The 12,494-nt window shown below is 38.3% G+C and overlaps 1 protein-coding gene across 2 annotated transcripts in view; it reads left to right on the forward strand.

The window, feature by feature from the left end:
- Positions 1 to 11,242, forward strand: part of SOAT1 (sterol O-acyltransferase 1) — a 57,451-nt gene extending 46,209 nt beyond the window's left edge. For both annotated transcript variants that reach the window (XM_082675623.1, XM_082675624.1), the window contains exons 7-16: positions 171 to 453; positions 1,404 to 1,482; positions 2,040 to 2,121; positions 2,657 to 2,702; positions 3,727 to 3,856; positions 5,459 to 5,556; positions 6,668 to 6,766; positions 7,804 to 7,939; positions 8,546 to 8,691; positions 10,215 to 11,242. In XM_082675623.1, coding sequence (XP_082531749.1) covers positions 171 to 453; positions 1,404 to 1,482; positions 2,040 to 2,121; positions 2,657 to 2,702; positions 3,727 to 3,856; positions 5,459 to 5,556; positions 6,668 to 6,766; positions 7,804 to 7,939; positions 8,546 to 8,691; positions 10,215 to 10,271 — 1,156 coding nt within the window. In that variant the 3' untranslated portion in view covers positions 10,272 to 11,242. The remainder of the gene's footprint in view (positions 1 to 170; positions 454 to 1,403; positions 1,483 to 2,039; positions 2,122 to 2,656; positions 2,703 to 3,726; positions 3,857 to 5,458; positions 5,557 to 6,667; positions 6,767 to 7,803; positions 7,940 to 8,545; positions 8,692 to 10,214) is intronic.
- Positions 11,243 to 12,494: the final 1,252 nt, after the last annotated feature.

Raw genomic sequence — 12,494 nt, forward strand, 5'->3', positions numbered from 1 at the left:
TTGTGAAGCTGAGGCTTAGGAGCACATGTGTTACATCCATGACTTCTGTGTATTAGCGTTGTTGTGTCTCCTAAAGTTGAAAGTTTTGGGTCTGAAAGTTTTTAATTTTATAAATCAGTGCTTATTAAAAATCCACTTATGTGTTCTTTCTCTGTGCTTTTTTCCCCCAGGCTAGTGCTTGAGTTCAATCTCATGTCTTACGCTTTTGGCAAACTTACTGTTGCTATGTGGACGTGGTGCACCATGTTCTTATGTACACTTACAGTTCCCTATTTCCTGTTTCAACGCTGGGCCAGAGGCTATCACAGGAGTTCTCATCCAGTAGTCCATTCTGTCTTGCATTGCTTCCTTTTTGTGGTCTTCCAGATTGGAGTTCTAGGTTTGGGACCACTTTATGTTGTATTAGTGTATACACTACCACCAGCTTCCCGATTCATTGTTATACTCGAACAGGTAAGGTTTTGAGTGTTGCTCAGTACAATGCTATGCTTAGTTAATAATAATAATAATTGTTATTTTTTGTTGTATTAGTTGGATAAATTTTCATATCTGGTTCTTTGTGCTATTATCTATAAAATTAAAGTGTTAAACTACATCATCTTGTCTTTTTTTTTTTTTTTTTTTTTTGCGGTATGCGGGCCTCTCACTGTTGTGGCCTCTCCTGTTGCGGAGCACAGGCTCCGGACGTGCAGGCTCAGCGGCCATGGCTCACGGGCCTAGCCGCTCCGCGGCATGTGGGATCCTCCCGGACCGGGGCACAAACCTGTGTCCCCTGCATCGGCAGGCAGACTGTCAACCACTGCGCCACTAGGGAAGCTCCATCACCTTGTCTTTTAAAATTCGTTCTACCTTCAGTGTTCTCTGATTCTTGATAATTGAAATAAATTACACTGAACTGTTCTGGATGAATTCAAATTTTGTTCTTGAACACTTTTTGTAGAAGCCATCTAAAGTATAAAATATTTTTGTAATTAAAAACTCTACTTTTGAAGTGTCAGATTCATTGTTTTGTCATATAGCCATCTAAAAGATTTATTTTGTTTGTACGCCCTTCAGAATTTTCTGACTTTTATTGGCTATCTGTAATGCTCGGTTTGGCTGTCTGTAATGCTCTTTTTGACTGATGGAAAGGACCCTTTCAGGAGACTTTCTTTGAACAGGCTTTTAATTTCTTAATTTGTAATATACCTGTAACAGATGGTGCTGTTAGTTGCAAAATAATTTGAGTAATAACATGTCTCTCTTTAGAGTTTGTTTTTCATTTGTTTTAGTCCATAAAAGTGAGTTTGAGTTGGTATATACAAAATTAAGTTCTTTGTTTATAATCTAGTGCTGTTCCATGGTTGCTTATAAGAGACAAGACAGTGAAAGAAAATTCATCTTTTTCCCCCCCTGCTTTGTAGATTCGTTTGATAATGAAGGCCCACTCATTTGTCAGAGAGAATGTGCCTCGGGTACTCAATTCAGCCAAGGAGAAATCAAGTATGTAATTCCATAAGTCAAAGGATTATTCACAGGGTATTTCAACCTTTGGTGTTTACTGGGATGGCATATTACATTCTGTAGACATCTATGTTTGATTTTAAATACAAGGATCCAAAAAAAAAAGAAACCTGTTGGGAGGGGAGGAAAAAAATGTATATATGATCTGAAAGACCTCCTCACTGTTTCCTGATTGTTCCTGTTTTACCTTTGGTTCCCCAAATTTAAAACATTGATCATTAGACTCTTGCAACTTCTGCGTTATTTGTATAGAATGTTAATAGAGCCATTACACCCCGTGTGCTTACTTTTCTTGAATTGCTACTTCAAACTCTAGAAGTTATGTCTAAGTCACAGGAGTAACTTAGTTTAGAGGGATTGGTAATATTCAATTAATTGAGGAATAAGAAGTCATCATTTTGGGAGAGCAGGAAGAAACAACATGAGCTAAGGAGAGGTAGCTTTTTGTCTTCCCTATTCTGTGCTTATTTTCCTCTTTCAGTTTTGCTGAAAGAAATTGAAGAGCCTCCAGTCTAAGCATAGTTTTCCTTTTCCAGGCACTGTTCCAGTACCCACAGTCAACCAGTACTTGTACTTCTTATTTGCTCCTACCCTCATCTACCGTGACAACTATCCCAGGTAATGGCATTATGAAGCAGAAATGGGGTAGCACCAGGAGTGTGCCAGGAAGGAGGTGGGGTAGGTAGACCAGTTCATGTAGGGCTACAGAGCAGTTGGAATGGGTTTTAATTTTCTTGCTGGCATGGGAAACCCCAAATCGTGATTCTAGCAATCTGATTTTATTTCAGTCATTCTTGACAGAATTGTACAAGTATTTCCTATGTCAAAAATGATGTTCTGGGGGCTTCCCTGGTGGCGCAGTGGTTGAGAGTCCACCTGCTGATGCAGGGGACATGGGTTCGTGCCCCGGTCTGGAAAGATCCCACATGCCGCGGAGCGGCTAGGCCCGTGAGCCATGGCCGCTGAGCCTGCGCGTCCGGAGCCTGTGCTCCCCAACGGGAGAGGCCACAGCAGTGAGAGGCCCGCGTACCGCAAAAAAAATAACAGAAAAAAAAAAAAAAAGATATTTTGTGTGGGAAGATACTGTGAGGACCTTTTTAAAAGTTCATTTATTTACTTTATTTAGAAAGTAATTTTGTTTCTTCCATTTTAGGACTCCCACTGTAAGATGGGGTTATGTGGCTATGCAGTTTGCACAGGTAAATTTTTTTTTGTGCCTAAGGTTTGTTGACTGGTGGGAGATGGGGATTTGAATATAATAATAATTTAATATATTTAAAGTGTTGTTTAATTCATGTCTCCTGGGAGCTCTAGAACTCTTTTTTAAAAAAATTTATTTATTATTTATTTTTGGCTGTGTTGGGTCTTCGTTTCTGTGCGAGGGCTTTCTCTAGTTGCGGCGAGCGGGGGCTGCTTTTTCATCGCGATGTGCGGGCGTCTCACTATCGCAGCCTCTCTTGTTGCGGAGCACAGGCTCCAGACGCGCAGGCTCAGTAGTTGTGGCTCATGGGCCTAGTTGCTACTGGGGATGTAGTGGGATCGCAGCATGTGGGATCTTCCCAGACCAGGGCTCGAACCTGTGTCCCCTGCATTGGCAGGCAGATCCTCAACCACTGCACCACCAGGGAAGCCCTAGAACTCTTACTGAAGTCTTTAAACTATTCCCAGTTCAGTAAATGGTGTTTGCTTTGCCAATACGTCAAAACTAATTTTCTACAATTAAAAAAAAAAATTTTTTTAAGTAAAATAATTCCATCTGGTTACTTCAGTATGCATCTACATTAAATTCCCCCTCCCGTTCTGTTTTTTATTTTATTTTTGGATGTATATCTGTGTGGATGTGGTATGACACTCCCTCAACCCCTTATCAGAATCATAAATCCCAGAAGATCCCATTTTAAAATCTTGTGTCAATCAAATACCCATTTATGAAATAGGTTCTTTTGTTATGAGTTTCATGTAGCAGGAAAAAGAGATTCCAGAGTCTGATCTTTTAAAAATGCCATCTGGTAAAGGGTTGGGAATAGGTGTGGTAGAAATTAGGCTTGAGTACTCTCTCTGAAGGATTACAGTTCGGCAATCTTATATACTAGTGTTAAATGGAATATATGTGTAAACGTTAGTTTACAGGTCACATATATATGTTCTTTTGAAGGAAAAAAATCACTTTTTATCGTTCCTGATCAAGCTATCTTTATTATAATTATCTTTGTTGTGTTCCAGGTTTTTGGTTGCTTTTTTTATGTGTACTACGTCTTTGAAAGGCTCTGCACCCCCTTGTTTCGGAATATCAAACAGGAGCCCTTCAGCGCTCGTGTTCTGGTCTTATGTATATTTAACTCCATCTTGCCAGGTAACATGGGTACTGGTTAATTTGGCTGTTCATAAAGTTGCAAGGAAAATAGAAAGCCATTGCGTGTGAGCACCTTTGATTTACCTGCTTTTCACTATAAACTCATCTATGCATCTATACCCATCTTTAACCTCTTTCCATCTATCTGACAGGTGAAGCATCCTTCCAGTCCCTGGCCAATCTTTCCATTTGTCTTCTTTCACTCAAGTTTTGCTTTCTCTGACTGTGGATAGTCTGTATTCATGCTTTATCTTCCTGTTCTCTATTCACTGTAATCTTGCTCCTAATCTGACCAGGCCATTGAAATGGCCTTTATTAAAATCTCTAATCTCCTCCAGTAGTTGGCTTAGCCCTTATTCTGTTTGATCTCCATGAAGCATTGGGTGCTGTTGACCACATTTTGAAGTCTGTCTTGCCACTTATTCTCCTGTCTTTCTGGCCATACCATACATAGCAGTGAACCAGACATACATACTCTTTATTCTCTGGAAGCTTGCAGTTTAGTTATATTTACAGTTTCCTTTACTTACTCTTTCTCTTTCCTCTACCCATTATATGTTGGTATTGCTTCCTGCCATCACGTTCTTTCTTCCTCTCCCTCTCTCCCAGACATCTGCTAGTAATCCTCCCTGATTGCCCCTCAAGATTTACTCCAATAAATTATTTTATCTGTCCCTCTGATGGGATATGTGTTACATATGTGTGTCTTCCTCACTAAGCTGCAAATTCCATAAGCTTAAGCATTGTATCTTATAGCCAGTCATAGTCTCTCCTACATTGTCTTATACATAGTAGGCTAATATTTTTTGAAAAAACAAGTGAATGAAAAGGATGGGCATGTAAATGGGTATTTCAAAATATAGTGTAATATATAATATACTAAGGTGCTGTTGAACTTTGTCTCATAGTGGAAATGACATTTAACATTGGGTATTGAAAAATAAATAGGCATTTGCCGGGCAGAGGGGTGGTGGAAAGTTGCTTCCAGGTAGTGGGGTGGATTCAAAGGCATGGAGTATTTTGGAATGGCAGAAGTTCAGTTGCGGATGATGTTTGCTACATTGGGAGTAGAGGCAGAGATAAGTTAACCTTGTCACTATTGACATTTTGGGCTGGATAATTCTTTCTTTGGGGGGCTGTCACGTGCATTGTAGGATATTAGCCACATCCTGGCCTCTAACAACTGGATATCATAGCACAAGGCCCGCTTCTTGAATTGTGATAACCAAAAATGTCTCCAGAATTGCCAGCCATCTCCTGGGGGCAAAATCTCTCCCAGTTTTAAACAGCTGGTTTAGAGGAATACATGGCCAGATTTTAAAGGACTTTTACCACCAAGTTAAGCCATACATCTAGGCATTTCCATTAAAAACAGGCTGGGTCATTTTTGTCTATAAAACACACTTGGAAGAAAGTTATTTCTTTATTAGGTTAAAATAATTAACTTTCAAAATACACTCTATCATTTCTGGAATGGGTAAGCTGGAATAATAGCTTTTATTTTACAAAATAATTCCAGCTAAGCAAATGACGACATATAATTAACTGATTGGTATGTAAGCTGTTTGGAAAGAGTCTTAATATTGTTCATCTTATTTTTAGCTGTGCTGATACTGTTCCTTAGTTTTTTTGCCTTTTTGCACTGCTGGCTCAATGCCTTTGCTGAGATGTTACGCTTTGGTGACAGGATGTTTTATAAGGTAATGTGTACTTGGACTCATCTTCCTTTTCACATTTTATTTGTGTACTCGCTGTTAAGTATTTGAGCATTGTTAGCTACTAGCTTTTTAACATAAATGTTGTGAAATCGTTTTCTTCCACAGGTTTTACCAATATTAAGTCTGAAATTCTATTACTGATTTAAGTGACGTAGTCTTGTCTTTTCTTCTACCTCTAAATCTCCCTTAGTACTGCATTTGGTTCCTGCTGGATCCTGTATTGGTGATTATAGTGGGAAAGCAGGTGTCCAGAGGGCATTCTGAGACTTTGCTGACTTTTTATTCATTTGAAATCGGCTGTCTGGTGCTGTAGGAGTGATCTCAGCAAATTATTCTATTTAAGATTGTTGAACAGTTCATGAAGGAAGTAACTTTTCCCTCCTTTACTTTGAAAGGCATTAATTCTGCTTCAGATAGTATTCTTACACTTCCAAAGTTGGAATTAAGTTGTAGAGTAGAGGCAGAGTGGTTCACAGTGTTCTGTAATCCCACCTGAAGCCCTCTAGAATTTTGTCTGTTCATGTTTTGGCAACACTCCAAGCCTACCCCTCCTTTCTAAAAGAAGCAGCGAGTGTGTGTTGCAAATTTTATGTCTTATTCCATTGGTCTGATCTTAGAGTAAGAAACAGGATATATATAAAGGAGCACCAGAACTTGGAGGTAGCCCCCATCTCACTCGTGGTACAACTTAAATTTTGCTGTCTATGATACCAGCAAACTGCTCTTGAGGGTTATCACCCTATCTAAGTCTGTGTGACCTTAGAATTCTCTCATTGTGTTTTAGCAAGCTAAGGGGGATTTACTGATTGTTATTTAGATGAACATTAGATTTAATGATTATGTTGTGTATCTTCCATCATAACTTGTGTGATAAAGAGATAGTGAACCTGGGAACTTAATCATCCATAGAACTAGGATTAATGTCACATTGAACACTAATAACCAAAATGCCTTTGAAGATTTTTCTGACATCAGTGTATGGACTAACAATTTATCATAACACACTCTAGGTGTTATATTATGTGTGTATATTCCCTGGGAGTAGGTTTTGCTTTGGTTCTGTGTATATGTATACCTTTGCTTTTTCCCTTAGGACTGGTGGAACTCCACATCATACTCTAACTATTACAGGACCTGGAATGTGGTGGTCCATGACTGGCTATATTACTATGCTTACAAGGACTTTCTCTGGGTAAGCAGCGAGATTTAGTTAATGTTGTTTAAGAAATGGAGATTCTTTTCCAGAAAGTATTACTATTGTACAGCTGGAGGAAGTTATACTTAGTTGTCTTCAATGCTCTTGTGAGCCGTTAATGTCTTAAGAAACCTTCTGCTTTGAATAGCACTGCTTAGAGACCAGTATCTACAGTTACTAGGACTAAGACCATGTTTTTGCTCTGGATTTTGATTTTACATGACTACAAAGTAAGAATGCCTGCAGGCATTTGGAGAAGTTGAAATGATCCACCAGTAATGGATCATTTTGTTGGAGTCTCATTGCCAGCAAATAATCTCCCCAAGCTTTTTCCATTTGTTTTTTTGTTTTTCTTCCTTTGTTAGAAGTGGAGAAACCACCTATGTTCGGATTTACAGCTCTCCGATATAGATTATTAATATATGTCTTTGAGACATTCTTTAGAGCATCGCTTATTTAGACTGAAGAAACGTAGTCTTGAGTCTCATGGTTGATTAACGTTGGTATCTCTGGATTGCAGGTTTGAATTGTTAAGTAAGGGCACTATTTGGTTAAATGACAGTGTGTTGTGGTGCAAATAGCACAGTATTCGAATGTTCTTTCATTTATAAATGTAATTTGACTTATGGAGGCAAGTCCCTTGTTTCTAAATCTTAGTTTTGTTACCTGTAAAAATGGTACCTGCCCAATCTACCGTACAATGCTACTCTAGATTTGATGTGTCCGTTTAGCAATGAAAACTATGTTTTGTCAACCATAGTGAGTTACAAATATAAGTTATTAATGTTTTTGAAAATATGCTCGATCTTTCAACATTAATGGTTTTGAAAATATGTCATTTAGTAAAGTAAGGATTTTTAAGCATAGATGTTTTTGTCATTATTTTAGTACCTTGGATTACTCCAAGTAGACTTAGAAAATCAAATATGAATATAATAGGTGCCTTTAGTGTGTGTTAATTATAAGTCTTATGTACTTCATGTTTAATTACTTACTTTCTGAAAATTGCCTCTAATATTTTCCTTTTACCCTAGTTTTTCACAAAGAAGTTCAAGTCAGCTGCCATGTTAGCTGTCTTTGCTGTGTCTGCTGTAGTGCACGAATATGCCTTGGCTGTTTGCTTGAACTTTTTCTATCCAGTGCTTTTCGTGCTCTTCATGTTCTTTGGAAGTAAGTATCTCGGCATCTCCTGAGTACTGAGTATTATGCTAAAAGAAATTTAGAAAATAAAATATAAAATCAAAGTAGAAAACTAGATAGTAATACCATTTCAAGGCAATGTTTGTTTATCAGATGGTAAGAACATTAATTTTGAGTAATTATGTACAACTCTGTTGCAGGATGCTTACACTTTGATGTAGAGAAATGAACTAAATAAGCTCTTGAAGACTGTTGATAACACTGACTTGGTAGCTCATAAAAACGATAAACAACCTCGCCATTCTTAAACTCTGTTCAGTGTTCACTCCTTGAAAAAAACTAACCCTTTTTTGGGTGGGGTGGAGAGGGACAAGTTAGAATAGGAATGCGTCCATGAAATATGTTTTCACCTGTTCTGAATACTGATTGCTTTCCAAATAATCACTGATTAATAAATTTAAACAGTGAAGCTTCATTTGTACTTATGGGACCAATGGCCAGCGTAGAACGTGTATATACACAGTTGATGCTGTTTATGATAACTAAATGATTGTAGCAGATATCTGAGGCCCCTCATCTCCTGGTAGATTTTGTTTTGATGACTATATATATTTTTTGTTGTTTTCCTAACTTCAGTGGCTTTCAACTTCATTGCCAATGATAGTCGGAAAAGGCCAATTTGGAATGTTCTGATGTGGACTTCCCTTTTCGCGGGCAATGGAGTCCTCCTGTGCTTTTATTCTCAAGAGTGGTATGCACGTCAACACTGCCCCTTGAAAAATGTGAGTCATCAATCAGGCTGGAGTGGTGAAGTAACCTATTTGTCCCCTGATTGTGAGGGTTGGTGGGCAGTGTTAAGGGGAAGGGAGTAGTGGAGATGGTGATAAATTAATGTTAAGGGGAGGGAAATGTGGAGTAAAAGCAGTAACTTATCTTACTGCACTGTCCTTGAACTTTTTCTTTTCTTTGGTTTTCTTCCCATTGAACTCTCCTAGTTCTTGGTTCTCTCTCTCTTTTTTTTTCTCTTTATCTGATTTTTCTTTAGCTCCTTCTAATATTCTTCCTGTGCCCTGAAAATGTAGGTCTTCTCCAAGGTTTTCCCAGTGGCATGTGTATCCACCCCCACCCCCAAATATGCATCTTTTACCTCTTCCTTCCCGAAGTAATAAACTCTATAAAAATGTCCAGCTAGACTCATATGCCTAGGAGCCCATTTCCCTGTTTTTGTTGTATTTTTCTTGTTTGTAATTTTGTAAGAGTCTCATTCTTAGAGCTTTAGTTTTCGGCTGCTTGTAGAAAACTCCCAAATATTTGGGGTGGGGGGCTTCTTGATACATCTGCTTGGGTATTTCTCACGGATACCTATAACTGAAGATGTTTAAAATCAAACTAATCAGTTTCTCTCCCAAAGCTTCTGTCCACCCTGATTTTGCTATGCTGCCCTCGCATCCCCTCCTTATTTCCTATGAGTCCCCTTTGTGCATTTGAACTAACTGCTCTGGACTCTGGACTCTGTCTCTGGTCACTCTGCTCTTTGCACTCAGATTTCACCTGTCAGATTTTATCAAGATCTGATTAAGATGCAGTGTGTCCATGAAGCTTATTTATTTATTTATTTTGTTGGTTGGTTGCTTGGTTGCGCTGGGTCTTAGTTGCGGCTCGCCGGCTCCTTAGTTGTGGCACATGGGCTCCTTGCTTGTGGCATGCGAACTCTTAGTTGCGGCATGCATGTGGGATCTAGTTCCCTGACCAGGGATCGAACCCAGGCCCCCTGCGTGGAGTCTTAACCACTGCACCACCAGGGAAGTCCCCATGAAGCTTTTTTAAATTCCTGCTCTAGTCTCTTTTCTATTTCTGAACTTTCATACTATTTCATCTGTTCCTCGTTTAGATAATTCAGTAATTTAAGCTTTGTATTATAGTAATTTGTGTATATTATCATCCTTAACCTACCACCATTTAGATTTAGGGCTACTAAAAATAGGACTGTGCTAAAACAAAATGCAAGATACAGAAAAAAGGTAGTGCCTCTTTAGAATTTGGTCAGGAGTCCATGCAGTTGTGTAGAGTTTACTGGACTTAGCTTCATGTAAAGCTTCTAAATCAAGTAAATCTGTGCTATAGATAAAAATGATGAACATCTTTTGAATTAGTGAGCTGCTTATAGCTTGAAGGTTACTGAAATGCTGGGAGGCATTTGAGAGACGTGCCATGTGTAACATCAACACCCCCTATCTACCCCATATCTCATACATACAGTGCACACAAATAAACTACTCTTCCATTCTTTTTTTTCCCCTTAAAGCCCACATTTCTGGATTACATCCGGCCACGTTCCTGGACTTGTCGTTATGTGTTTTAGAAGCTTGGACTTTGTTTCCTTCCTTGACTGAAGATTGGGTATTCTACCTGATTTGGGGCCAGCATCTGTTTCCAGCCGTTACTGAAGTTATCTGTGTTATTTGGACCACTCCAGGCTTTACAGATGGCTCACTCCATTACTAGGTCACCTGAAGCTGAGCTGTTAGAAGTTTCCTGGAAGCTTGTACACTTTTAAGCAGTTCTTAATTTTTTCCTTTTTGGGAGAAGGGAGACTTGTAGCTGATATAATGACAGATTTTTGCTGGGTCATATCAGCTTAAACATCAGAAATTCTGTTTTGTTTCTTGATTGCATCTAATTTGAGACTAAACATCATGCTTTCTTGGCCACTGAATTAGCCAAAACATTGATGAAGAAATCATTTAAGTACCCCTGGCTTAGAAATTTTTTCATGTGCATTGTTGGAATGTATGCTCATTAACCATGCAATTGGGAAAGAAAATAATGTGGAATGTTTTGCTATTTCTAGTAAAGAGAAAATATCTATTTTTCCAAAGATAATCTTGTTATATATCCTAATTTGTATTTTTTTTTAAAGTTCAGTTCTATTTTTATCTTGTTTTTGCTATACAGTGTAGGTCGTGATATCTGTGAAGCAAAATTATCCCTTTCACCTTGAATTCTTGAGTTTGCATCCATAATATTATATATTGAAGGGGACAGAAGTAGGAAGGGAAAAAGAAGTGGCACAGGACAAAGAAAAATATTTCCTCTTTTAATTTCTAAAGTAATTTTTAAAAGAACTTGCAGAGTCAATAATGTGTTTAAATTATTTTATTGTGGAACTTATGTGGAAGATAACTTTTGTTGTTTAAACTTTCAGGTAATAACTTCTTTGAAGTTATTTAGAAGTAACCTTTGGTACAGTTATTTTATCTAATAAATACTGACATGAATTATTTTTCAGACTAGTAAGTCTGTTACATAAGTATTAATCACCACCATTAATATTAAAGGGAATATTAAACATACAGAAGCTGGCTTCTGCATTTGCTCAATTATTATACTTTTTTTCAATTATTATACTTCTAATGGTAGTGTACTTTAGTTGCAATAAATTAATAGGTGATCATTTTCAAGAAAATGTACTTTATTGTGTGATGTTCCATGTTATCAGATGCCTATAGCTAATACAGTGTGGTGTGTAGGAATTATTTTGGTTGTTTGAATGACACATGATTATGTTGGTAAAGACTGAGCTTTGGAAGGGTTTTTGAAGACCATGTAGGTTCAACCCAAAGAAGGGAGGCTTATGAATTACCCAAAATTTGAGAAGCAGCCAACTTGAGAAACTATCTTGGTATTCTAGCAGCCCTACTGCTATCCAGAAAGTTTTGAGAAATCTTTTTCAAATTGTTTTCAAAAAGTTAGTTTGAATCTCACAAGAAGGTAAGTAAAGTTTCTTAATAGTCACAACTTAATTTATACCGCAAGGTCTCAGCTAAGTTTCCCATACCTTTGGTCCAGTTGAGTTTGGGCAAATCCAACCTCAACAGACAAAAGTGTACCTCAAAGAAGGTTATTTTTAAAAGGGTATTCCAGGACTTCCCTCGTGGCACAGTGGTTAAGACTCCACCTGCCAATGCAGGGGACACGGGTTCGAGCCCTTGTCCAGGAAGATCCCACATGCTGCGGAGCAACTAAGCCCATGCACCACAACTACTGAGCCTGCTCTCTAGAGCCCAGAGCCACAACTACTGAGTCCGCGTGCCACAACTACTGAAGCCCGTGTGCCACAACTACGCACACCTAGAGCCTGTGCTCCACAACAAGAAAAGCCACCACAGTGAGAAGCCCGCACACCACAACCAAGAGGAGCCCCCGCTTGCCGCAACTAGAGAAAGCCCGCACACGGCAACAAAGACCCAATGCAGCCCAAAATAAAATAATAAATAAATAATTTTTTTAAAAAAAAGAAAAGTAATGAGTTTAAAATTTCTGTCCTATAAAGTATTAATGATAGTAATCATTAGTTTGGGTGTGTTATCTAAGAGAACAACTAATATCTCTAACTTTGTCATAAATTTGTTAGAAGCTCTTATTCTCAATTCTGGGTAGTGAGGAAAAATGGAGGGGTTTTTTGTTTGTTTTTGGTGGATTAATTACTGCAATTGCCTAGGTAAAGTTGCTTCCTCATGTTAGAGCTTAATTAGAAAATTGAGGCTGCTTTTACCCCTCTCGGTAACCACAACATTTGGAAGCA

This window comes from Grampus griseus (genome assembly GCF_964374135.1).
Source record: "Grampus griseus genome assembly, chromosome: 1".
NCBI classification, from domain to species: Eukaryota; Metazoa; Chordata; class Mammalia; order Artiodactyla; family Delphinidae; genus Grampus; species Grampus griseus.